Genomic DNA, 24,829 nt, shown 5'->3' on the forward strand with positions numbered 1-24,829 from the left:
ACCATAAGAATGGCATACAGTTCTGTCTTTTGTACAGAGCTGTATGGATTTTGTACCACTTTACTTAAGTCTCCTGATTTATATCCTGCTTTCCCTGATTTATTTGCAGTATAGAATGCGAGGAGTCCAGAAATTGGCTTTTGTCGTACAATGTGGGGAAGGACCCATTCAGTCTTCTTTATGAATTCTATTCTCTTGCTTTTGGGATAGTGGTTGTTAATCTCATCCAAAAAGTTACTGCAGGCTCTCTGCCAGTATTCATTATCTTTCCATAGTGATGAAATTTCCTCATTAGTTAAAGGTACTACAATTTCTGCTGGGTCCATTCCTGTCAACTGGTGAAGTCTTAATTTACCCTTTTGAATCAAATCAGAGATCTTTTCTATATAAGAAAATGGTAGGAATATCCATTCCAATATAATATCTTCCCTCTGCATCAAAATACCTGTTGAGGAATGTCTGGAGGGGAATATGACAAGAATGCATTTAAGTTCTGGATCCACACAATCCACGTGTGCTTCTCGAATTGTCTTTTCTACTAGAGCCAATTCCTTCTCAGCTTTGGCTGATAATTCTCTTGGACTATGTAATTCTTTGTCCCCTTCTAGAGTATTAGCCAAATTTTGTAGTTCATCTTTGGGTATTCCCATGATACCCAGTAAGTTGGAAATGCTTCCTAATAACTTTTGAAAATCATTAAGAGTCTTCAATCTATCTCTTCTTAGTTGTACCTTTTGGGGTCTAATTTTTTGTAGCTCTATCTTATATCCTAAGTAATTAATAGAATCTCTTCTTTGTATTTTTAGTAGCAATTTGCAGTCTCCAGTGAGGCAATTTTTTTTTTATTTCTTCAAACATGCTTTTTAATGTATCTAACTTTGGATCAGCTAATAGGATATAGTGATAAATTATGAATTGTGGAGACTTTACATGAATTATCTCTAATGGTTTCTGCACAAAGTATTGGCACAAAGTAGGGCTGTTTAACATTCCCTCCGGGGGTACCTTCCACTGATATCTCTTGACTGGCTGAGAATTATTATAATTAGGTACTGTGAAGGCAAATTTTTCTTTATCATTTTCTTGTAAGGGTATGGGAAAGAAACAGTCTTTTAAGTCAATAACTATTATAGGCCATTCTTTGGGTAGCAGAGAGGGCAAGGGCATCCCAGTCTGTAGGGAGCCCAAAGGCTGAATCATTTTATTAAAAGCACTCGGATCTGCCAGCATTCTCCAATTACCAGATTGTTTTTTAATAATAAGTACAGGAGAATTCCAAGGGCTGTTAGATTCTTCAATGTGTTGAGCATTTAACTGCTCTTGAACCAGCTGTTCTAAAGCTTGTAGCTTCCCTTTTGTCGAAGGCCATTGTCCAACCCAGACAGGTTTATTAGTTAGCCATTTTAAAGGTAAGGCAGTTGGTACTTCTGAGAGTTCAGCAACAGTCATGCTCTGTTTGTGAACAGCCCGAATGGTTGGTGACTGATTTTTATAGCATGTCATGATATTATTCCTAGAAACATGCATTGGTCTGTATTCCTTTTCTGAAAGTGTAGGAATTTTAATCTGGGTATTCCACTGTTGTAACAGATCTCGGCCCCAAAGATTTACTGCTACATTTGCTACATATGGCTTCAGCCTTCCTCTCTATCCTTCTGGCCCTATGCATTCAACCCATCTCGAACTCTGTTTTATCTGAGATAGGATGCCAATCCCTAAAAGTTGGACATCTACCTCTTGAAGAGGCCAATTCGGATGCCATGATTTTGGTGTAATTATAGTCACACCTGCACCTGTGTCTACCAGGCCCTCCAGAACCAGGCCATTAATTCGATTTCTAAGCTTTGGTCTTTGTTCATTTATGGAAGTCTGCCAAAATATTTGTTTTATAGTTTTCTTTGTAAACTGTGATCCATCTATCAAAGCTGTTTTTATCATCCATTGCAGTATCAGTTTTTACATTAGGCATTGGTTTATTCAGTTGTCCTAGAGAGGAATTTCTTCCACAGTGGCTGGGAATGTTCATACTACGTTTGATTTGGGGGCCTGCAAGGGGCCCCCTGAGGTTTTTCCCACCGGTAAAGGGTTGCCTTGTATATCTATTTTTGATCTGCACTCACTGGTCCAATGTCCCCCTTTGCCACATCTTCTACATAATCCAGGAGGTGGTTGGGGTCTCCTGTTTAGGCTATTCCTAGAAGGAGTATTACTTCTAGGAGTACCCCATGTACAGTTTTTAGTTATATGACCTGGTTACCACATTTAAAACATTTGGTACTACGGGGCCTTCTTTTACCTCTGGGATTTGTCTCTCCTATCCAAGCCTCATTACTGTAGTTAAGAGACTGAACACCATTAGTATATTGAATCCATTCTTCCAAAGGAGCTGATCTGATCTTCAATGGTGGAAGTATTCTTCTGCATTTTGCATTAGCATTGTCGAATGCCAAAGACTCAGTTAATAATTTTCTTAATTCTTTATCTGACACAACTCTTGTTATCGCTGTGTTCAGTCTTTGTAAAAAATCAGTGAAGGGTTCATGCGGTCCCTGAAATATCTTTGTGTATACCTCAGTTGGTTTTCCAGGTTCTGGAATTTTTTCCCAAGTATTTAGAGGTGCTGTACGGCATAGGGATATTGTATGTTCATCATAAGTGGCTTGTACATTCCTGTCAGCGAAATATCCCTCACCAAGTATCTGATCTTGGGAGATCACAAAACCTCTGATTTTACTTGTTGTTCTAATTTTTTTGCCTCTTTTATCAACCAGCTTTTCCACTGTAACTGCTGGCTATATTCTAGAACAGCTGAAATTAACTGATGCCAGTCTTCTGGAATGATTCTATGTGAGGTAGACCACGAATTTAACATCTGTTTTATCTATGTGGAGTGTATCCCATATGTGACTACAGCTTTCTTTATATTTTTAAAGTCCCTTGTTGAAATTGGTTGTAATGTGTATGTCATATATGGCTCGGGGTGTGTGTCATCTGCTGGCTTCTCATGGATGCTAACAGGATAAGCCATTGTATGAGAGCCATTTGGAGATGTTACAACCTGTATGGTCTTGCCCTTCTGTTTATTATTAGGTCCCTTGTCATGTTAATTGAGAGTTTCCTCCAGGGCTTGCAGACAAGCACCTAGGGTCTGTTCTAGGGAGTAAACCTCCTCTCTTGCAAGGGATTCCAGATTTCTCATGGAATCATGGAAGTTTTTATCTTCTTCGGAAACACATGATTCCATGGACCTTATCTTATCAATTAGCGATAATCTTTCTTCCTTATATACTGTCTGAGTAGCCACAATTTCACTCTGGAGAGTTAGTGTTCTATCCATTAAATATTCATATTTATTATCAATAAAATCAATATTGGGTACAAGCCTGTTTGTAAATCCTGATTAGCAAATTCTAGAGAAAGAATCGTTTTCTATAAGCCTTCATTGCTATGTTTGAAAGCCTATAAATCCTGGTTAGCAGATTCCAGGGAGAGAATCTTTTTCTATAAGCATTCATTGCTATCTTTAAAGTTTGTATCAGTCCCAATAATGACTCACCTTTGTTCTTGTTATTAAACCAGTGTTTGAACCCGGCTAGCTCAGTCGGTAGAGGATGAGACTCTTAATCTCAGGGTTGGTGGTTCAGGCCCCACGTTGGGTGCTAGATATTGGTGAAATTATTAAGGCTACTCCATGTAGTTAAAAGGATATTTATTTAATGGTGTAACTTACAAATTAAGGGATAGGTAGGTCATAAGGTCTGTGGAAAATGTATTGAAGTCCAGCGGTGTTCTCTGGAGCTCTGTTCATTCCAACTCCACCATTCAGGGTGCCAGAACTGAGATCACACTGGCCCATCCAGATCTTGGGTCTCAAAGCGCCTCCCTTGGCCCCGACTTGTAGGCGTGACAGTTGCCGAAGTCTCGATGGGGGTTGGAACTTCCATTCAAAGCTGGAATGGCTACCCACTATATCCTCCTTACTCCATAGTGTTGGGGATGGGGGCAGTGTATTTATCAACAGAGTGCAGAATGGGTCAAAGTAACAGGGAGAAAAACATTGTTCAGGAAACAAATACAGCCAGTTTGGTGATGGATGCATGTAAATCTCATGATAAAACAACAAGCAAGTTGAGCACAGTGCTGCATGCCTTTAACCCCAGCATACAAGAAGCAGAGACAGTTGGATCCCTATGAGTTCCCAACCACCCTGGTCTTTGTACCAGTTTCAGGTTAGCCAGAACTACATAGTGAGACCCTGTCTCAAAAGAGAGAGCACGAAGTGGGAGGCCAGCTCAGATTACATTGTGAGACCTGGTCAATAATAACAACAGTAGATGTCAATATAGCAAATAGAAATGCAAAATGATTAAGACTTTAGGGTCTGAGTCAGTCAAGCAGTCAACCCTCACAAACTAGTAAAATATTAAAGTTACTCTACACTTCTTTCCACATATTCAGATCTTCTTTAGATTATTTTCAATGCCTAATATGAATACTACATAGACCCTAGTCTTATTGTGTTAAGTACAGGACCATGATAGGAGGAAACAATACATTTTTCACTGTAGAGATACTTTTTCAAGTAGTTTGTTTCCAAGGTTTCAGTCCATAAATATAAAATTCATAGATAGAAAGGACCTATAATGAGATTCTTACTATATTTGCATATTTATTCATTTTGTATGCATGTTCCACACCCATGAGTGGAGGTTAGGGGAAAATTTGTGAGGGCCAGTTCTCCAGGGACAGGGGATTGAACTTAGGTATGTGAACAAACCCTTTATCTGGTAAGCCATTTCACTGGCCCACATTTGTTTGTGCATTTATTTATGTGTGGCAGTTAGGGGTAGGTACTGGGAGAGAGTATGGCAGGCACTCTTTCCAACTGAGCCATCTTGGTGGTCCATATACTGAGTTTCTTAACCTCATGCTGACATTTGAAGCATGGCATCCCTGCACAAGAAGCTTTTTTCTAATAACTTTTTTTTGTGGTGTGTTGTAGTATGTGTGTGTGTGTGTGTGTGTGTGTGTGTGTGTGTGTGTGTGTGTGTGTGTGTATGGTTTATGGGACTGGAGAGATAGCACAATAGTTAAGAGCCCTAGCAACTCTTTCAATAGACAGGGGTTCAATTCCCAGTACCCACATGGCCCCTTAATACTGTCTATAAATGAAGTTACAAGGAATTCAACACCCTCTTCTGTCCTCCTCAGGTACCAAACAGGCATGTTTGCAGAGACATATATGCAGCCAAAGGCCCATATGATGCATCTAGCATCATAACAAAGACATCATTTGAAATCCAATTTCAAGGTGCTTTCATCCTGTCTACTAAAAGTCTGATGACTTTCAGCTCTGATCCATTTTAGGTCTTTGATCCATGTAGAGTTGATTTTTGTATGTTGTTAGGTGAAAGCTTAACTTCATTATTTTACCTGGATATCCCATTTTCCCAACATCCCTTGTCTTACTGATTATTCATCTGTCACTGAACAATCTTAGCAACCTGATCAAAACTCATCTGGTCACAGAGGGTCAGATGGATATCAAGAAGGCCTTCCATGTTCTGTAACTCAAAAGGACAACTCTGTTTCACACCAATAAATTCAAAAGTGCCAAGAGAAATGAATTTTTTTATATTTATTTTTTCTTTTTTAATTAAGAGATTTTCTATTTGTTTTACATATCAACCACAGATACCCCTGTCCTCCCTCCTCCCACCTCCCTTCCTTCCCCCCACAACCCACCCCCTATTCCTACCTCCTCCAAGGCAAGGTTCAAGCTACACAACACTCTCACTTATCCAGAGGACCTAATCCAGTTCCATGGGGGTTCCTCAGCTATTGGACACAGTTCATGTTTTTCCACTATTTTGGCTAGTTGTCTCTGTACTTTTTCCAATCATGGTCTTGATGTCTCTCTCATATGCTCCCTCCTCTCTCTCTCTCCTCCATTTGACTCCTGGAGCTCCACCTGGGGCTTGGCAGTGGAGCTATGCATCTGCTTCCATCGTCCCTGAATGAGGGTGCTATCTTGACAGTTAGGGTGTTCGACCATCTGATCACCAGTGTAGGTCAGTTCAGGCACCCTCTCTACTATTGCCAATAGTCTATACTGGAGCCATCTTTGTGGATTTCTGGGGACCACTCTAGCACTCTGCATCTTCTTATTCCCATAGTGTCTTCATTTATCATGATATCTCTTTCCTTGTTATCTCACTCTGTTCCTGATCCACCTAGGATCTCCTGCTCTCCTAAGCTCTCTTGTCCCTGACAAGAGGACAGCAGACAGCCTTGTTTTGTTCCTAATTTTGGTGGAAGTGCTTTGAGTTTCTCTCCGTTTACTTTGATGTTGGCTGTTGGCTTGCTTTAAATTGCCTTTATTATGTTTAGGTATGTTCCCTCCATTTCTGATCTCTCCAAGACCTTTATCATGAAGGGGTGTTGGATTTTCTCAAAGGCCTTTTCAGCATCTAAGGAAATAATCATGTGGTTTTTTTTCTTTCAGTTTGTTTATATGGTGTATTATATGGACAGACTTTCGTGTGTTGAACCATTCTTGCATCTCTGGGAACAATCTACTTGATCATCGTGGACCATTGTTTTGATGTGTTCTTGGAGTCTGTTTGCCAATATTCTATTGATATTTTTGTTTGAATGTTCATGATAGAGATTGGTCTGTAATTTTCTTTCTTTGTTGCATCTTTGTTTGGCTTGGGAATCAGAGTAAATATAACCTAACAGAAGGAGTTTGGTAACGTTCCTTCGGTTTCTATTGTGTGGAACAATTTAAAGAGTATTGGTATTAAATCTTCTTTGAAGATCTGGTAGAATTCTGTATTGAAACCATCTGGTCCTGGGCTCTTTTTGGTTTGGAGACTTTTAATGACAGTTTCTATTTCCTTAGGTGTTATTGGTTTATTTAAATGGTTGGTCTAGTCTTGATTTAACTTAGGTATGTGGTACCTATCCAGAAAATTGTTCATTTCTTTTAGATTTTGTAATTTTTTGGAGTACAGGTTTTTCAAGTATGACCTGATGTTTCTCTGGAAATCCTCACTACTAGTTTTATGTATCTCTTTTCATTTGAAATTTTCTCTCTCTCTCTCTCTCTCTCTCTCTCTGCCTTTTGGTAGTCTGAATAAGAGCTTGTCTATCTTGTTGATTTTCTCAAAGAACAAACTCTTTGTTTCATTGATTCTTTGTATTGTTGTCTTTGTTTCTATTTTATTGATTTCAGCTCTCAATTTGATTATTTCCTGGCATCTATTCCTCCTGGGTGACTTTGCTTCTTCTTGTTCTAGAGCTTTCAGGTGTGCTGTTAAGTCACTAGTGTGAGATATCTCCAACTTCTTTGTGTGGGCATTAATGCTATGAATTTTCTTCTTAACACTGCCTTCATAGTGTCCCATAAGTTTGGGTATGTAGTATATTCATTTTCATTGATCTCTAGGAAGTCTTTAATTTCTTTCTTTATTTCTTCCTTGACCCATTGGTGATTAAGTTGAGCATTATTCAGTTTCCATGAGATTGTAGGCTTTCTGTAATTTTTGTTGTTGTTGAAATCTAACTTTAAACCATGGTGGTCTGATAGAATACAGGAGGTTATTCCAATTATTTTGTATCTGATGAGGTTTGTTTGTGACTGAGTATGTGGCCAATTTTAGAGAAAGTTCCACGGGGTGCTGAGAAGGAAGTATATTCTTTTTGGTTAGGGTAGAATGTTCTGTAGATATCCATTAAGACCATTTGAGTCAGAAGATCAGTTAAGCCCCTTATTTCTCTGTTAAGTTTCAATTTGGGAGATCTGTCCAGTGGTGAGAGTGGGGTGTTGAAGTCTCACACTATAAATGTGTAGGGTTTTATGTGTGACTTAATGTTTCTTTTACATATGTGGGTACCCTTGTATTTGGGGCATAAATGTTCAGAATTGAAACTTGCTCTTGGTGTACCTTTCCTGTGATGGGTATGTAATGTCCTTCTTGATCTTTTTTGATTGATTTTAGTTTCAAGTCTATTTTGTGGGATATTAGGATAGCTACACCAGCTTGTTTCTTAAGACCATTTGATTGGTAAGACTTTTCCCAGCCTTTTATTCTGTGGTAGTGTCTATCTTTGAAATTGAGGTGTGTTTCTTGTATGCAGAAGAAAGATGGGTCCTGTTTTCATATCCATTCTGTTAGCCTGTGTCTTTTTATAGGTGAATTAAGTCCATTGATATTAAGGGATATTAATGAACAGTGATCCTTAGTTTCTGTTATCTTTTGGTGGTAGTGAGTGTGTATATCTCTTCTTTGGGCTTTACTGCTGGGCGGTTATCTATTGCCTGTATTGCCTGTATTTCGTGGGTGTATGTTACAACAGGCTGTAGGAATTTATCATAAGACCTCAGCTGGTTATGGCAAAGTCACTACCTGGAGGGGTAGGGTATTCCTCCAGAGGAAGCCAAATATCAAGAGTTTTTGTTGTTATTTGGCTTGTTGTATATCAGCTATATTCCTGTTATGAAAATCATGTGTGCCTTCATAGTTTTCCCAGTTGATTTTTCCCTAAGAAGGGCTAAAGGTATGGACTTATCACTCTCTGGACATACACATTCCAGGTATTTGGAGAACAGCCTCAGGAAAGGCTTCCTCTGGAATCAGATATCTCCCTTAGCCACTTTTAAGCACTAACAGTGATATGCTAACTAGTCATTAGCACTCAGTTGACCTTCTCTTTTACCACTCTCATTGTGGATTGTTAATGAAAGCCTGGTGGTCACTGGCTGAGGAAAATTCTTACCTGCCTTTATGACCCTGTAGAATTCAAGCCTGGTGACCTTGCTCAACCAGGGGCTTGATATAACTGGATTCCTGGGAGACTTAGGGAGGACACAGATGATGGAGAATTGAAAAGGGAATGGAAGAACTAGATGGGTAAAAACTTGAGAGGAACACACTGATGTGGGGAAGGACTAGATTAAAGGGCTAGAAGAGAGTACTAGAGGAATGAGATGGAAGATGAGGAATAGCCAGTTGGGGAAGAACGAGATGAGGAAGAACAAGATGAGAGAGAAGGAGATGGGAGAGAAGCTGATATGGGAAAGAACTAGATTTATGAGAACCTAGAAGGGACAGAACTAGATAAAGGAATTAAGATAGAACCTGGAGGGGACAACAGATAAATGTAAAGAGAAATTGGGCAAGAAAGGAGCCAAAAATGAGAGTAGAGTATAAGCTTGTAGAGAGAAAACTGACAGAATAATAAATATATGGACTAAGGAATTTCGTGTACATTGATATATTTCTTTTCATCAAAGACTAATTATCAGCTGGTTGTAGATTCTTCCTGGACCCTGGGAGGGGACTATCGAGGGGCTGGACCTCCATAGTCTCTGATAGTATCTGACTTCCTTTGGTTGGAATTTTCCTCCTAGTGCTTTTTGAAGGGCAGGATTTATGAATAGGTATTGTTTAAATCTGGTTTTGTCTTGGAATGTCTTGTTTACTCCATCTATGGTGATTGAAAGTTTTGCTGGGTATATTAGTCTAGGCTGGCATCCATGGTCTCTTAATGTCTGCATTACGTCTGTCCAGGCCCTTCTGGATTTGAAGTCTCCATTGAGAAATTGGGTGTTATTCTGATGGGTTTGCCTTTATAAGTCACTTGACCTTTTCCCTTTGCTGCTCTTAATATTCTTTCTTTATTCTGTAGATTTAGTTATTTAATTATTATGTGGTGAGGGGACTTTTTTTGGGGGGGGTTAGTCTGTTTGGTGTTTTATAGGCTTCTTGTATCTTCATAGGTATTTCCTTCTTTAAGTTGGGAAAGTTTTCATCCATGATTTTGTTGAATATATTTTCTGTGCCTTTTAGTTGCTATTCTTCTCCTTCTTCTTTCCTTATTATTCTTAGATTTGGCCTTTTCATGATGTCCCATATTTCCTATATGTTTTGTGTTATAATATTTTAGCTTTGGTATTTTCTTTGAGTGATGAATCTATTTCCTCTATTGTATCCTCTACACCAGAGATTCTCTCTTCCATCACTTGTATTCTCTTGGTTATGCTTGCATCTGTGTTTCTTGTTTATTTACTCAGATTTTCTATTTCCAGCATTTCCTCTGTTTGTGTCTTCATTGTTTCTATTTTCTTTTTCAGGTCTTGAACTGTTTCCCTCACATGTTTATTTGCTTTGCTTTTTCAATGTTTTCTTGTCTTTCTTTAAGGGATTTATTGATTTCTTCCAATTTTTTGTTTGTTTTTTCCTCAATTTCATTTTTCATTTTTTCTTGAAAGGCCTCTAGCATCTTCATGATGCTGTTCTTAAGGTTGCTTTCTTCTGCTTCTTCTACATTTTGATGTTCAGGTCTTGCTGTTGGAGGAGGCCTAGGTTCTTATGATGCTGCATTATTCTTTATGTTGTTGTATGTATTTTTGCCTTGACATCTGCCCATCTCCTCCTCCAATAGGTATATGAGGTGCCTGTGTCTGAGCGAGTTGCTATTGGTCCACTCTGTGCTTGTTGTGTCTGTGTCTCAGGGGGCCCCTCTAGGTCCAGTCTTAGTTCTTGGTCTAATTGGAGCAGGCAGATTCTGTGTCTTAGGGAGCTGCTCTTGGGTCAACCCAAGATTGTTGATTCTATGACATACAGCTGCTCTTGGTCTTATCAGGATTCCTCGTCCAGTCAGAGCTGACAGATTCTGTGTTTCAGGAAGCCTCTCTTGGACTAATGAGAGGTGGCAGATTCTACATCTTAGAAAGCCACTCTTGGTTTAATGAGGGGTGGCAGATTCCCTGTCTTAGGGAGGGAATTGAGGTTATTCTTGTTCCAATGAGAGCTCTTTGTCCAATGACGGCTACAGGCTTGAAGTGACTGAGGTCTCAGGAGGATGGGTATGGGGGTAGCACATGTAGATTGCAGGGTTTGGTGGGGATCTAGGTGAGGGCAGGGCCATTCCAAAGGAGCCCTGCCTGCTGGCGAACAATTGGGACAGAGTAGGGCAGGGGTTTCCAGGACCAGATGTATCCCAGGGATGGGGCCAAGGGGCAGGACTCTCTTTGAGTGTGAGCAAAGTCAGTCACCTTGGTCCTATGAGAGCTGGGAGTTTGATTTCTGTGCCTCAGGAAGTGGCTGGGGTCTCAGATAAATGGATATGGGGGCAGGGCATGTAGATTGCAAGGTCCAGTGGGGGGGTCTTGGTGAGGGTGGGGCCTTCCCACAGGAGCCCTGCATGCTGGCAAGGAACTGGGATAGAGTTGTTGTGGGGGTCTGCAGGCAGAGAAGCTGTGTCCCAGGGATGGGGCCAAGGGGCAGGACTCTCTGGTTATGGAGCTTCAACATTTTATTAGTTAACTTCTGGCCACAGGAAGGAGAGAGGTAAATATTTACATCTACCACAATTTGGACAATGAGAAACAGATATGATCATTAAAATTAACTGTAATTTTGCCAGGCAGTGGTGGCACACACCTTTAATCCCAGCACTCAGGAGGCAGATGCAGGAGGATCTCTGTGAATTCAAGGCCAGCCTGGCCTCCAAAGTAAGTTCCAGGAAAGGTGCAAAGCTACACAGAGAAACCCTGTTTAGAAAAACCAAAAATAAATAAATAAATAAATAAATAAATAAATAAATAAATAAATAAATAAATAAACAAATAACTGTAATTTTAATGTAAAAAATTGCTATGTGACATTCTTCCATCTTCAGAGCCTTCCAAGATCTGACAGAGTGGATAGGATTTAGGCTGCAGCCTAAAGCACACTCTCTCCCCACCCACTGCAGGCAAGACTTGAAAGAAGATACATGGCCAGCCTAGAAACACAGTACTTATGGGAGTACTAGGAGAGAATACCCTGCTTATTGCCTCACCTGTCCTAATCTACCTTCTCATAGGAAGTGCACTCCCCAAAGGAATAAACAGATGCCAGACACAATCAGAGAGTTCTTGTCTACTTGCTCGGTGAGGATGAATTTATGGTGATACTTCTCTTTTCTGTCCATGACAGGAGAACGTTCCAGACCAAAAAAACATCGACCCTCATCAAGGGGTATTATTGGCATTATTGCCCAATGTCTGATGGGGCTGATTGCAGTAATATTTGTACTCTTTTTACTGTGGCGCAGACGTCGTGGCAGGTGAAGTGTCTTACACCCTTCCACCTACTCTTCCATTCCCTCCATGCTCGGGAAAGGGAAGAGGCTTCCTTCACTTTGTGTCTGGACTCCATCTTCTTCTCTCTGCTATGTGTCTGCTGTGTTCCTCATATCACTGTCTTCCTATGTTCTGTACCCCACTGTCTGTTGGTCATGGTCACTCCTTTCCCTGTGAAGTTTGGGGATAAAATGACTTCATCTTTCACCAGAGAACCACAAATTGAAAACAATGTTAAACAAGTGGGAAATGAGCCAACCAACGTCAATGAGCCAACCAACCTCAATAAAATCTCAAAAGAAGGTTCAAATATGAAATCTCAAAAGAAAAAGAAGGTAAAATAAATTATTAACCAAAGTACTACCCCAGCACCAGTTAGAAAACAGCTAATATGATGGGGTAAGAGGATCAAAGGCTAGGAGGGGCTGGTTAGATTGGAAAAGGAGGCAGCACCAAGAAAGGCAGTGGCAGCCATGGTGTGAATGCACAGCAAGGACACCAAGCAGCTCCCAGGAATCATCAGCTCCCAGGGTCCTTCCCAACTGAGGAACCAAACAACAGTGACAGTGTCTCCCATTTCTTTAGAGCAAGAAGTAAGAGCATGCTCAGTGAGGACAACTGGACCCATCCATCCATAGTAAGTAAAGGCACTGACCCTCGGGAATCAAAGCTCCCACCACCTACCTGTCCTTCCACGGCATCCTGGACACCAACCACTGTCTCCTGTCTGACTTACAGAGCAGATCTTCTCTTCCCAGCCTCAGTCTGGCATTTCCTTTAGGCTGCCAAGCAGCTCCCAAATAAAGACATGGAGACTTATTATTAATTATGAATGCTCAGTGTTAGCTGAGGCTTGTGTAACTAGCTCCTTTACCTTAATTTAAACTGTTTCTATTCTTCTATGTTTTGCCTTAGGCCTTTTTACCTTTCTTTAATTCTGTATGTCCTACTTTCCTGCTTCCTCCACATCTGTCTATCTGACCCCAGATGACTCCCTGGCTTCTTTTTTTCTTTCTTTTTTGAGCCTAAATAACTCCCCCTACTTATTTCCCTGACTAGATGTACCACTTATGTATCCTCCCTCACTATTAGACATTCAGCTTTTTCTTAGACAAGTCATGTGCCTTAGGCAGGCAAGGCAAAACAACAACACATCTTTACATAGTTACACAAACAAAACACATCTTTACATTGTTAAAAAAATATCGCACAATACCAACCCTCAGGTATCGTAGGTCCTCACAGCCTTCCCAGCCACAAGAGACCAAGCCAGTGCTCAAGGGAGATTCAGTCCACCTAGGCTAGGCTGGCATGAGGGAACCACATGTCCAAGAGCAAGTTCCTCACCCTAATGCCTTCCCTGTTGTGTGTGAAGGTTGTGGGCATTCATTCTCCCTTAGGAAGATTCTCTACTGTATGTGTCTGGGTACCATGGACCACTGTGCTCCTCTTTGTCATAGGAACATGTCAGTCACAAATAACCACCGAGGAGAGAATAATCAAGATTTTTGTGAACTTGGAGATTTCCTGAACTGAATAATCCAGGTCTCTTTCCTTGTTACCTCTCCTCTGGTCCTAATAAGCTAGGTCTGTGAAACAGACTCTGTAGGATGCAAAACCTCTAACTGGACTTGGGCATCTGCCCTGCCAGCAGGGCTTCAACGGGTTCTCGACCACCCTAAGGAGGGAATGTAGGGACAGGAGATACAAAGGAAAGACACCAAGTCTAGATTCTGATCAAGGTGCCACATTTTTTCTCTTCCAGAAAGGTTTATATAGTTCCGCAGGGTGGGGGGAGCAAGAAGCTGCCATCTGCATAAGGTGGGGCAAGCTAACAGGATGTTTGTATAGAATGTTTACAGGGTGAGAGGGTCAAGGGCTCTGACTCAATGTTCTGTTGCTAGGCAACCTGACTGTAAGATGATCTAGTTCCCCATCTTATTGGGGGTCTGTATTTTTCCACTAACTAGAGATTCTGTCCTTGTCCCTGACATCTCCCCCTTCTTAGTAATAATCTAAGGGCCAACATAAACCAGGTTTGAATGGTCTAAAAGGAGGGCTCTGAAAGAGGCTTTGCATGGAGGATTATGGAGGCCCTATCCCTCTAAAGGTTGTGAAAAGGTCCGAGAGGGAATGTCTCTCCAGACTCAAGCACCACAGGCGTCCCCATAGTGCGGGAATCGATGGACTGTGCAGTTTTTTGAGGGAGCGGAAATGGGTAAGCGCAAGGCTGTTACTGCACAACCGCTATGCAACAGGGCATATAATCCAGGCTCTCGGGATTTTGGGGTACCATCGTCCCCAGCCTGTGCAGTCCCAGCTGCACTCCAATCATGCCTTAAGTGAGCCCTTTTCCCACACACAGGTGCAGCCTCCCCCGAGTGAAGGGGTATGTGTGGGGCATCTCTTATCAGGGGAAATTTCAACCCTGGAGTCCTGCATATCAAAGCAGTGGTAATGAACCTGGATCTGCCTGGCTGGCAGGTCTGTTATTTGGCTTCAGATGAACCCAGTGAGCCAGGAAAGTGCCCATAGCCCAAAGGCAAGGACCAGGAGCAGGCCTACAACAGGTCCTAGGAGGGAGGAAAGAAGGGTTGTTAGCCAAGGGGAGTCTGAAAAACTAATTCTAGAACCACCCAAGCTCTTGTTCTCCTTTTCTTTTTCTCTTTTTCTAGTCCTTTTCTAACTTTTACTCTGCTATCTCTGACTACTCCGTTGTGGTCTGTAAAGAAGCAACATTTCTCTTTGAGCACAGTACAAAGGCCACCCTGTTGTAAAAGGAAGAGATCCAGGCCTCTCCTGTTCTGTAAAACTATCTCAGCTAGGGAGGAAAGGGATGACTCAAGGGCAGAAATTTCCTTTTCAAATTGGGCAATATCCTCATCTATAGACAGGTGAAGCTCAGAGTAATGTTGGTTGAACAGGACCAGAGAGGCAATTCCTGTGCCTGTTTCCGCTGCTCCAACCCCTAGAAGGACTGTTAAGGTGATGGCAGTAACAGGCTCCTGTTAAGGCAGTCGTCTCAGTGTGGCTTCTCTTCCTAGAGATCTAGGAATTGATCTGAGGAATAGGTTAGTCTAGGTGAAAGGGACCTAAGTGTCCTGAGTGGCATCATGCTCTGGTGCTACCCTGTTTGCTGTGCTATCTGCCAGCCACAGGCTGTGTCAAGCTGGCCCAACATGGCTATGACCACCTGTGACACCAAGGCCAGCAAGTCCAACAAGCCTTTCTGACACTTTGGATGAAAAATTCAGCACTGCCCTTGGAAACATGACTCCTGTTGTCAGACTGGATTTGACAAGCAGTGTCCATGTTCAGCCCAGAACGTGATTGACTATGGGACTTGTATACTGTGTGAAAGGTCTCAAACACAGTTTGCTGTAAAGTTCCCGCTGTCCCCCCGCAGGAACTCTGAGCAGAGTGATAACAGAGCTAAAGGGCTGGTGGGGGTTGCTGTGAGTGAAGACAATAGCCTGGATTGCTTGCTGGAGGGACAGCATTTAAAACAGAAGAAGTTTCCTCAGGAGAGGGGCTCTCTCACCTGGGCAGATCTGGTATATTTACAGCTCTAACAAGGCCTTCTGGCAACCATCTGGGAGCAGAGTGTATCTCTTTTATGGCACCATTAACAGGATTTAGTCTTTCTGTGATGATCAGCAATGGTGTTAATGCTGAATGTTCTCCTACCTCACATCATGAGAATCAGAAGGCTGATGCCCCGCCTCCCCATCCCCTTGTGACTCTCTCACCATGAATGAAGGAGCCAGCAGGAGCCAAGGTGGAAAGGCTCTCCCCTCCCCCATCCAGGGCTCCACAAGCTCCCCTCCCCCCAGTGCCACTAAGACCAGACCTTCTACAACAGCAAGTATCTGGCCCCATCAGCACCCCAGTCCTGGGAACCACCTCCAAGGCCAGCTCCATCCCCCCCCATGAAGACAAACCAAAGCCAACATCTCCTACATTTTGAGATTCCTTACCATCACTACCTCCAGACCGGCCTTACTCTGTTGGAGCAGAAACATGATCTCAGAGATGGCCCCATCCTGCACACCAGGCAACTGCCCATCCAGAGACAAAATGTCCCCCATCCCCTCTAGCCACCCAGGGGACTCATGGTTGCCTAGGCAAATCCCAAAAGCACCAGTAGCTACCCCAAGCCCTAGTTCCTGGCAGGCAGGGTTTGCGTTTTTCAAAGGCCAAGTGTTTAAGGAAGGTACTTTTGTTTTTGTCCGGCCCGAACAGTCTCTTGGCAGGAGGGGATTTTGTCTGTGCTGTATTTGTATCATAGGGAGAGTTACCGAGAAGTTTCTTTAGCGTCCAAGCTTTTGAGAACGGCTGTTCAAGTGAAGTAGTGGGAGTGGAGAGGGAACAAAGAAATCTGCAACTGGTTGTGATCAATCAATTGAGATAACTCAATACCTTCGGAGCAGCCCTCTAGGAAAGCCTCCTCGGCAGGGTCTAGAGGGAAGTTAGAGGCAAAATTGTTAAGAGAGGGATAAAGATGGGCAGGGGCAGACTCCTGAGGATTCCTAGGTTTAAAAGTCATGAGTGTCCCCTCTTCTATAGAGCGCAGGTCGTGATCCAAGGGACAGACCGAAGGCGCTTGAGAAAGTGCTCGGGGGATCTTAGGGCAGGTAGAGGGGGAGTGAAAAGCTTCTTAGAAGGTTTTTTCTCCTACATTAATAACCTCTTGTATGTCAGGGGAATGTTTATAGACCCTAAGAATGTCATTAATAAAAAAAAGGCTTTAAGGTCTTTTTTCTTTACCCTAGTTCCTTGTATCTTGAGGGACTCATTTAGGCCAGAAATGAATAAATCTTGTGACGATGTTGCCTGTCCCATGGCTCGTCACTTTCTTACCTGCCTCATCTCCGCTCTCCTCTGGGATCGAGTCCTGAACCGGGCCATTTCAGGGGGATTCAACAACTTCACCAAGGCCTTGGTCTTCCTCCAGGAGACGACATTCCGAACCTTAAGAGGTAGTTTCATCCACGTTGGGCAACAGTCGCCCCGACTGCAGGGCTTCAACGGGTTCTCGACCACCCTAAGGAGGGAATGTAGGGACAGGAGATACAAAGGAAAGACACCAAGTCTAGATTCTGATCCAGGTGCCACTTTATTTCTCTTCCAGAAAGGTTTATATAGTTCCGCAGGGTGTGGGGAGCAAGAAGCTGCCATCTGCATAAGGTGGGGCAAGCTAACAGGATGTTTGTATAGGATGTTTACAGGGTGAGAGGGTCAAGGGCTCTGACTCAATGTTCTGTTGCTAGGCAACCTGACTGTAAGATGATCTAGTTCCCCGTCTTATTGGAGGTCTGTATTTTTCCACTAACTAGAGATTCTGTCCGTGTCCCTGACAGGCATCACCCACTTCAACCCCCACCCCACATCTACTACTACCTCCTGCCGCCTCCTTCGGCTACAAATCACAAGTCTCAGATGAGCTTTCTACTTCCATGCTCTGGTGACTCTTCTCTTACTTCCCCAGGTCACGTGACAACTCTCCTAATGAGGTAAGTGCTGCCACTTTCACTGTCTGCTTCCTCTCAATTGTCTCTGGAGAGATGGGGACACTCAGAGCCACAACTGTGTGTCCTTAGTTCCTCCTGCATCAGATGAGGAGCTGCAACTCTCTTACCCTTATCCTGTTTGCCTGCATTCTGCCCACTACAAAAGAGGTTACAGGTGTGGGTAAGCTAACACCTGTGTAGTTCCCAGCACAGACCCAAAGGAGGAAGGGACACCCCTCTCCCTTGTCTCTGCTCATCTGAACCTGCTCTGGCCTTCAAAGGAAAGACTCCATTCCAACCAGTCAGAAGTGCAGGCTCTGGGATCTCACTCTGACCCCTCTTCTGCCCAGCACCCTAGTCCCTTGTAGTCTGGCAGATGGATTTAGACAAGAGACATCCTGTCGTGTAGAAGACTGGCAGGTTTCTTAGAGAATGATGGGAGGCATGCTCAACAGTGAAGGTGGACATTGTCCAAAGGGCCACTGCAGATGAAAGGCTCTCAAGGAGCGAGAGTGGACAAAGGCCAGGGACCACGGCTGCATGTTAAAGTGGGGAGGGTGCTGTCTTCTAAAGTCTCTGGCACAGGAGGCCTCCATGAGATGTTTTTCTGTGCACGACAAACAGACCATGTGGGTTGACTATAAAGGAGGGGACTATTGTGTGTCTATGTTCCTTTCCAGAAGCCTCCAGTCGCATAGTAACTTATATTCTTCTTAGCAATTGAGATGGTCACTTAGAGAATTTAAAGGCTGGCAATGTAGTCCTATTGCTAGAGTGCTTGCTGGCTGCCCCTGGCCTTGGTTTGATCCACAGAATCACAGTGGAGCACACCTGCAGTCACAGCACTTGGTCCCTGGAGAACATGGGGACTCCCTGGGCTTCATGAGAGCCGGTTCTCATGAACACACACACACACACACACACACACACACACACACACACACACACACACACACACACACAAACCAGGTTTAGGGCAGATAAGATGGTTTAGAGTGTAAAGTGCAGTTTACAAATCAGACACCTGAGTTCAGTCCCCAACTGAAAGGTGAAAGAAGGGAAAGAGGAGACCCCTCCTGCAAGTTGTCCTCTGAGATGCACCCATGTTCTGTCTGTCTGTCTGTCTGTCTGTCTGTCTGTCTGTCTCTCTCTGTCTCTGTGTCTTGAGACTGACTATATGATCATACTTTTCAGGTGGATGGCCTTCGCATTATTTCCTAAAAAACAATGTCCAGCAACACAAATACCTAAATTCAGTCTTCCCAACTCCACCAGCAACAGCAACTGTTTTCTATAATAAAAACACAGCGATGGGACCTGTCCCATTACCTGCTGCTCATGTATTCCCAGTCTCCTGCCCCTCACTTTGGGGGGATAGAGGAGGAGAGTCCCCAAAGGACACAACTCTGTAAACCCAGCCTTCAGAGTCAGCAGAGAGAAAGGCAGATAGTGGATTGGGTAGCCTGTGGCTAGCAGAAAAGGGATTGCTAGTGAGGGATTGCACCCTTTAGACTACAGAGCAAGAGCACTTTATGAAGTCCACTGTAGCTGGCTAAGTAGTGATCAGAAACCTGGCTGTGGCAGAGAAAAATGGGCTGTGGTAGGGGATGACCTCCACTGGGGAAAGTCCTCTGACAGTTAGGTGACTATGTGTGCAGGTCCTGGTATGAGATCTCTGCCCTCAGAAGCATGACAATGTGGATTGGCTGCTGTACAGTTCTAGGAGTCCAGTGGTAGCCACACTGTACCTATTTCCTGACATGGGATTTTTGCTATACACATGGCAGGCCATGAAATCCAAGGTCCTGCAAACAGGAACTGTTGTCTTGGTTGGTCACAGCTGCAGTTCCATGGTGGAGAGATACAATCTCCCATGCATGTGTGTTTGGGATTCCATTTCACCTCTCAGCTGTGACTTGTTCTCTACTCCCACAAAGCTAAGTGGCCAAGCCTTCAGCAAGCACATAAAGCACTCCTCGACATTTGCCCACTCTGTTCTCAGGTCTTCCTCACACACACTACTGTCTCCTTAGCTCCCCCAAACTAGCTCCTTCTCCTACTGGGGAATATCCAGTGTCCTATCACATACTCCAGATTCCTCTCTAGCTCACACTTCCTGCTCTTGTCACCACTTAGCTCTGTGGGGCCCTCTGTTCTAAATGCATCTGTCTCCCTGTATACCTCTGCCCCATTACTGTGACAGGAGAGTAGTGACTGAAAAGGGTGCATCAGGAAAGAAACTAGTTGACCATGAAGACTCTAAGCCTGTCCCTACCTGACTTCATACAGTGGAGCATACTCAAGTGATGCCAGGGATAGGATCTGGAGAGGTGGCTCAGTGGATCTAAGCACTTGGCTGCTCTTCCAGAGGACTCAGATCCCCATTAACCACACAGCTAAAAACCTTTTGTAACTGTAGTCTTAGGGGATCTGACACCACCTTCTCTCTCCAGGGGGTACTGGACACATACATAATGTACACACATACATGCCAGCAAACCACCAACCACCACCAGCACCACCAACACTACCATCACCACCACCACCACCATCACCACCCACATACACAGGCATAGAAGGACAGGCAGGGAGTGTACACAAACACAGAGAAGTGATTGCTAATTAAAGTCCTATAGAGGGCCTTGTGGATCCTAGCTTCTACCTAAGAGCTCAGTGAGATAAAAGGAAAATCCGAATGCATCACTTTGCATTCATAGTTACATCTGTGCTGACACATATGGACCCCCGGTCCTGGATCGAAGCCATGATTATTCTTCCTCTGTGTCTTTATTTTGCTCTTTGGGGCTCACACACCTGTATTCTGGGTACTTTCTTCTGTTATATCCGTGCTTGAGATCCATTGTTTGAGAAATAAAGCAGTGGCCGCCCACATTTCTATATTCCCCATGGACTCATGCCCTGCTGAGGTCTGGGCTCATTTATCATGAGCTGACCTCACCACACAGAAAGAAACCAAATGATTTTGTTGCCATCTTGGCTGGTGACTTCATCAAGATTTAGGTGACCATATGACTTAGCCGTTATCTTAGTTAGTGACTATTGAAATAGTTTCCAGTGTTGAGAACCCTCAGAGGATCACTGTACTCCTAGGACTTCCTGTGCCACAGGCAGTCAGGTACACATCCCAGTCCTCCTCTTCCAACTTTTCCATTTTAATTTCATCTTCTGTATTCCTAATGGGATCATGGAATTGGGAGACTCAGAAGAGACTCCAACATGGGCTCTATTACCACATGATAAAAATCGACACTTGTGTCATTTCATTGTGGAGATAGGGGCGGTTCAAGACAGGGGCTTTCTGGGTAACAATTCTCACTGTCCTGGAACTTGCTGTGTAGACAAGGCTGGCCACAAACTCATTCATATCTGCCTCCCGAGTGCTGGAATTAAAGGTGTGTGCCGCCACCACCCACTGTCTGTGTATCTTAAGGAGGGTATACCCAAACTCCATGGTACAGTTTTTGGATTGGCACATTGTTTTGCAGGATATATTTACAGATTTCTATATGAGTTTTCCCAGCCATATGCCTCCAACAATACCAACAGGAGCTAACGCTTTCAAACTGATAGTCTTTTAATGGAGAGAATAATGAGAGAATGCTTTGTCTAATATAAAAATCATAAGATGGTTAATAAATGTCACCAGTATAGAAAAATTGGACACTTATAAACATATACAAAATAATATATAAGACTTATCACTCATAAATTTTGAAGGGGATGGAGAACCAGGGGTTCTTTTTTTAAATACCAGGAACTTCTGTTTTAAGCATAGGATTGGAGGAGGAGAAAATGACTTTTGTACCGTGGGGCTAGAAGTTCTTCTTTTCTAGTTAAAACAAGGGGAATAAATGTTTTCTATGATCTAAAACTGTAATAACAGCTAACATGTCAGTATATATGTGCCTTCTTTTCTGGGTTTTGTATAGAGAGAGTATTCCCTCACATCAAGGTCATTTTTGATAATGTGCTAAGACGCTTACTAAAATGTGAACATTTTTTTTTCTGTCAGGTTAGGAAAGGGATATAAAAGTCCAAGCAGAGGGTGTTGCTCTATTCATGTAGTGTGGACTCGACTTCCTTTTAATAAGGAGGTGTTGCCCAGCAGCTCTCTTCTGAGTCAGCCAGCTCCCATAGTCAAGACTGCTACTGTGCCTGTTTAGAAAAGATCAACAGCCGGGCATGTGGAGAGCTGGTTCTTTGAGAGGGTATACAAGTTTGACAGGCCCTGGGCCCAACTAACCAAAGGGAAGAGAGGAAGGACCCAGAGTGACTGAATCACAAAGGAATGAAGAAATATCACAAATGACACCAAAGAAATTCAGAATATTGTAAGGGAATATTTTAAAAATCTGTCTTCCATTAAGTTGGAAAATCTAAAGAAATGTAGGAAATTCTAGATTCACCCAAACTACCAAATTTAAACCAAGAAGAGATCAATAAATCTAACCCAACTCAAAACAACAAGATAAGATACTCTGTTCGGGTCTGGCAGTGAGTTGTGGGGCACACTTGCAGAAGTTTAGGGGCAGTGAACTGGCTAGTAGTACATCAATTTGACACAAGCTAGAGTCATGAGAGAGAAGGGAACCTCAATTGTGAAAATGCCTCCATAAGATCCAGGTGTAAGGCATTTCTCAATTAATGATCAATGGGGAAGGGTCCAGTTCATGGTGGGTGGGGTCCTGGGTTCTATAAAAAATCAGGTTGAGAAAGCCATGAGCCCCAGGCAGTAAGCATCACCTCTCCATGGCCTCTGCATCAGCTCCTGCATCCAGGATCCTGCCCAGCTTGAGTTTCTGTCCTGACTTCCTTCATTAATGGACTATGATATAGAAGTATATGGCAAATAAACTCTTTCCTCTCCTTTTTGCTCTTTGGTCATGGTGTTTTGTTGAAGCAATAGAAACCCTAAGACAGGCAGTGATCCTGTTATTTCCCAGAGAAGGAGTTTAAACAAAAAAGCACAATCCACAAAACATCCAGGATCAGTCCATGCCCTCCTTACACAATTCTACCAGGCAACTGAGTGCTCAGGAACAATGTCAAAACTTTCCAGAAAAAATGAGGAGGTGAAACCTCTTTCCTGTCTACCTTCAGAGAGGTGAAAACCCCTAAATGAAATACTGCCAAAATCAGTTGCAGAATTATAACCTTGACTATGTTTTAGGAATGTGGGTGATTTAACATTAGAAAATCCATCACTGCCTTTTAGAAAATTAACATATTAACCAGAAAACCATGATCATTTTAAAAGTAGGAAAATGGCCTTTGATTCATGCCCACCTATTATTTAGGTACCAAAGAAACAGATTATGAAAGAAGGGGACTCTTTGGAATAATACAGACATCTACTAAACATGAAATTAAACACTGTGATAAGCCTGTGGTTTTGAACTAAGCCCTCAGTCAGGTCAATATGGAGTCACTCACACTGCTAGCCTAATTTTCTTAGTAGTGCACACATGTCACCTGTGGACTGGTATTTGCTAGTTAGAGAAGCTGGGCTTCACTCAGTCATAGGTGTTGGTCCTGGGTAGCAGATGGGGTTGAACAAATCCTTAAGTTTGAGATACCTCACTCATTTTCCACCTGTAAATTCTTCCAGAGTACATTGCAGCCCCATAATTTCTGAACCTGTCCTGATTTTAAGGACAGTCTCATTCTAGACACAGGAATAGAAGCCAGTGTCTGTCTTTCACACAATTATTATTTTGTCTTTGACCAAATGTCAAGTATCAGGGTCAATGGGGACCCATGAGAACACTGCCTGACAGCAACACACCCACCTCCTACAGACATTCTCTCTGCCCAGCCCGTGGGAACATCACAAAAGCAGAGAGCACACACCTGACACACAGAGCATGCAGAATCTGAGGCCAGAGCCGCCATAGGCTTTGAGAATAAAATCCTAAGGGCCAGGCTCATGACTCACCTCAGACCACAGGAAGGCCAGTGCCCTGGGCCTTCCCAGGTATGATGCCCATGACTTTGAGGTCAAATGAAGTTTGTGACATACAGTGGGTACCATGGATGTACAAAATTCATAGGGGCCAATCATAGGGTACACTTGGAATGTCAGATTAGAAGAGTGAGGTTGTTTTAAGCCCCCTTTGCAACTGTGACCAAGCCTCATGGTCAGGTCCAGTTAGGTGTATAATGGGGAGACATGCTTCACTTTTGACAGGTGGAGGTATATGGACAAGGACAAACAATTCAGGAGAAAGTAAACAAAAGTGTGTCAAACACCCATCCAGAGACCACTATTTACTCTTACATTTTCTTTCCTGAGTTTTTAAAAATTTTTTGTGAGTGTGTCTCACACAGCCCAGGCTAGCATCAAACTCAGTACATAACCATGGATGACTTTGAACTTCTCATCCTCCTGTGTGTATCTTTTTGAACAAAGTCCTAGGGATCAAATCCAGAGCTTTGTGCACACTAAGTAAGCTCTGCCTACAGAGTTACACCGTAGCCCTCAAATTTTTACAATTAAATATTTGTTGAATGGTTCTTAACTTCTCATATCTGAGACTGTACATGTGTCCAGGTACACACACACCTGCCCAGCTCAGAGTTCTGTGAGGGCTAAGCGGGGCCTGGAATTAGCAGAGGAGATGAATCTGCAGTTAGAAAGCAGGAGTGGAGTCCTCACTCCCTGGAAAAGATAACTATTCTCAACATATTGCCACAACAGGGATACAAGTGAGGGTCCCCGGATAAAGACAGGCTGGTGATGGCCCAACCGGCTGCCTCATAACGGTGTAGAATATGATGTTTGTGTCACAGCTGGATGAGAATGAGATTGATAGTGACATGCAAATAGAACCTGCAAACTCAAAACCTTCCAAGCACAAAATGTAAAAACTCTCAGAAGCTAAGAGCACTTGCTGTTCTTCTGGAAGACCTGAAGTTCCCAGGACACACATCAGGAGGTTCACAGCTGCCTGCAGCTTCATATCCAAGGGCAATGATGCCCTCTGCTGGCTTCAATAAGAACCATACACTCATGTGGCATACTCACATACAGAGAGAGGGGGAGAGAGAGAGAGAGAGAGAGAGAGAGAGAGAGAGAGAGAGAGAGAGAGAGAGAGAGAAGAGAGAGACAAAGAGACAGAGACAATGACACAGGCTAAGAGACAGGGAGAATAAAAGCAAATCTAAA

General features: G+C 43.1%; 1 protein-coding gene across 5 annotated transcripts in view; it reads left to right on the forward strand.

Moving 5' to 3' along the window:
• The window catches only part of LOC143273688 (cell adhesion molecule CEACAM1-like), a 56,333-nt gene extending 37,347 nt beyond the window's left edge, over positions 1-18,986 (forward strand). Inside the window, exons 5-10 of one of the 5 annotated variants that reach the window (XR_013051889.1) lie at positions 11,988-12,117; positions 12,345-12,468; positions 12,719-12,770; positions 13,594-13,678; positions 17,494-17,646; positions 18,838-18,986. Coding sequence is in view for 2 of the 5 variants with exons in the window: in XM_076573651.1 (XP_076429766.1) it covers positions 11,988-12,117; positions 12,345-12,468; positions 12,719-12,730 (266 nt within the window). In the remaining 3 variants the exon portion in view is untranslated. Of the gene's footprint in view, positions 1-11,763; positions 11,910-11,987; positions 12,118-12,344; positions 12,469-12,718; positions 12,771-13,593; positions 13,679-15,539; positions 16,647-17,493; positions 17,647-18,837 lie in introns of those variants that run through there. The other 4 variants (XR_013051880.1, XR_013051886.1, XM_076573651.1 and 1 more) reach the window with 4 other exon arrangements.
• The last annotated feature ends 5,843 nt before the right edge of the window (positions 18,987-24,829 follow it).

Source organism: Peromyscus maniculatus, chromosome 1, assembly GCF_049852395.1.
Source record: "Peromyscus maniculatus bairdii isolate BWxNUB_F1_BW_parent chromosome 1, HU_Pman_BW_mat_3.1, whole genome shotgun sequence".
Lineage (NCBI taxonomy): Eukaryota > Metazoa > Chordata > Mammalia > Rodentia > Cricetidae > Peromyscus > Peromyscus maniculatus.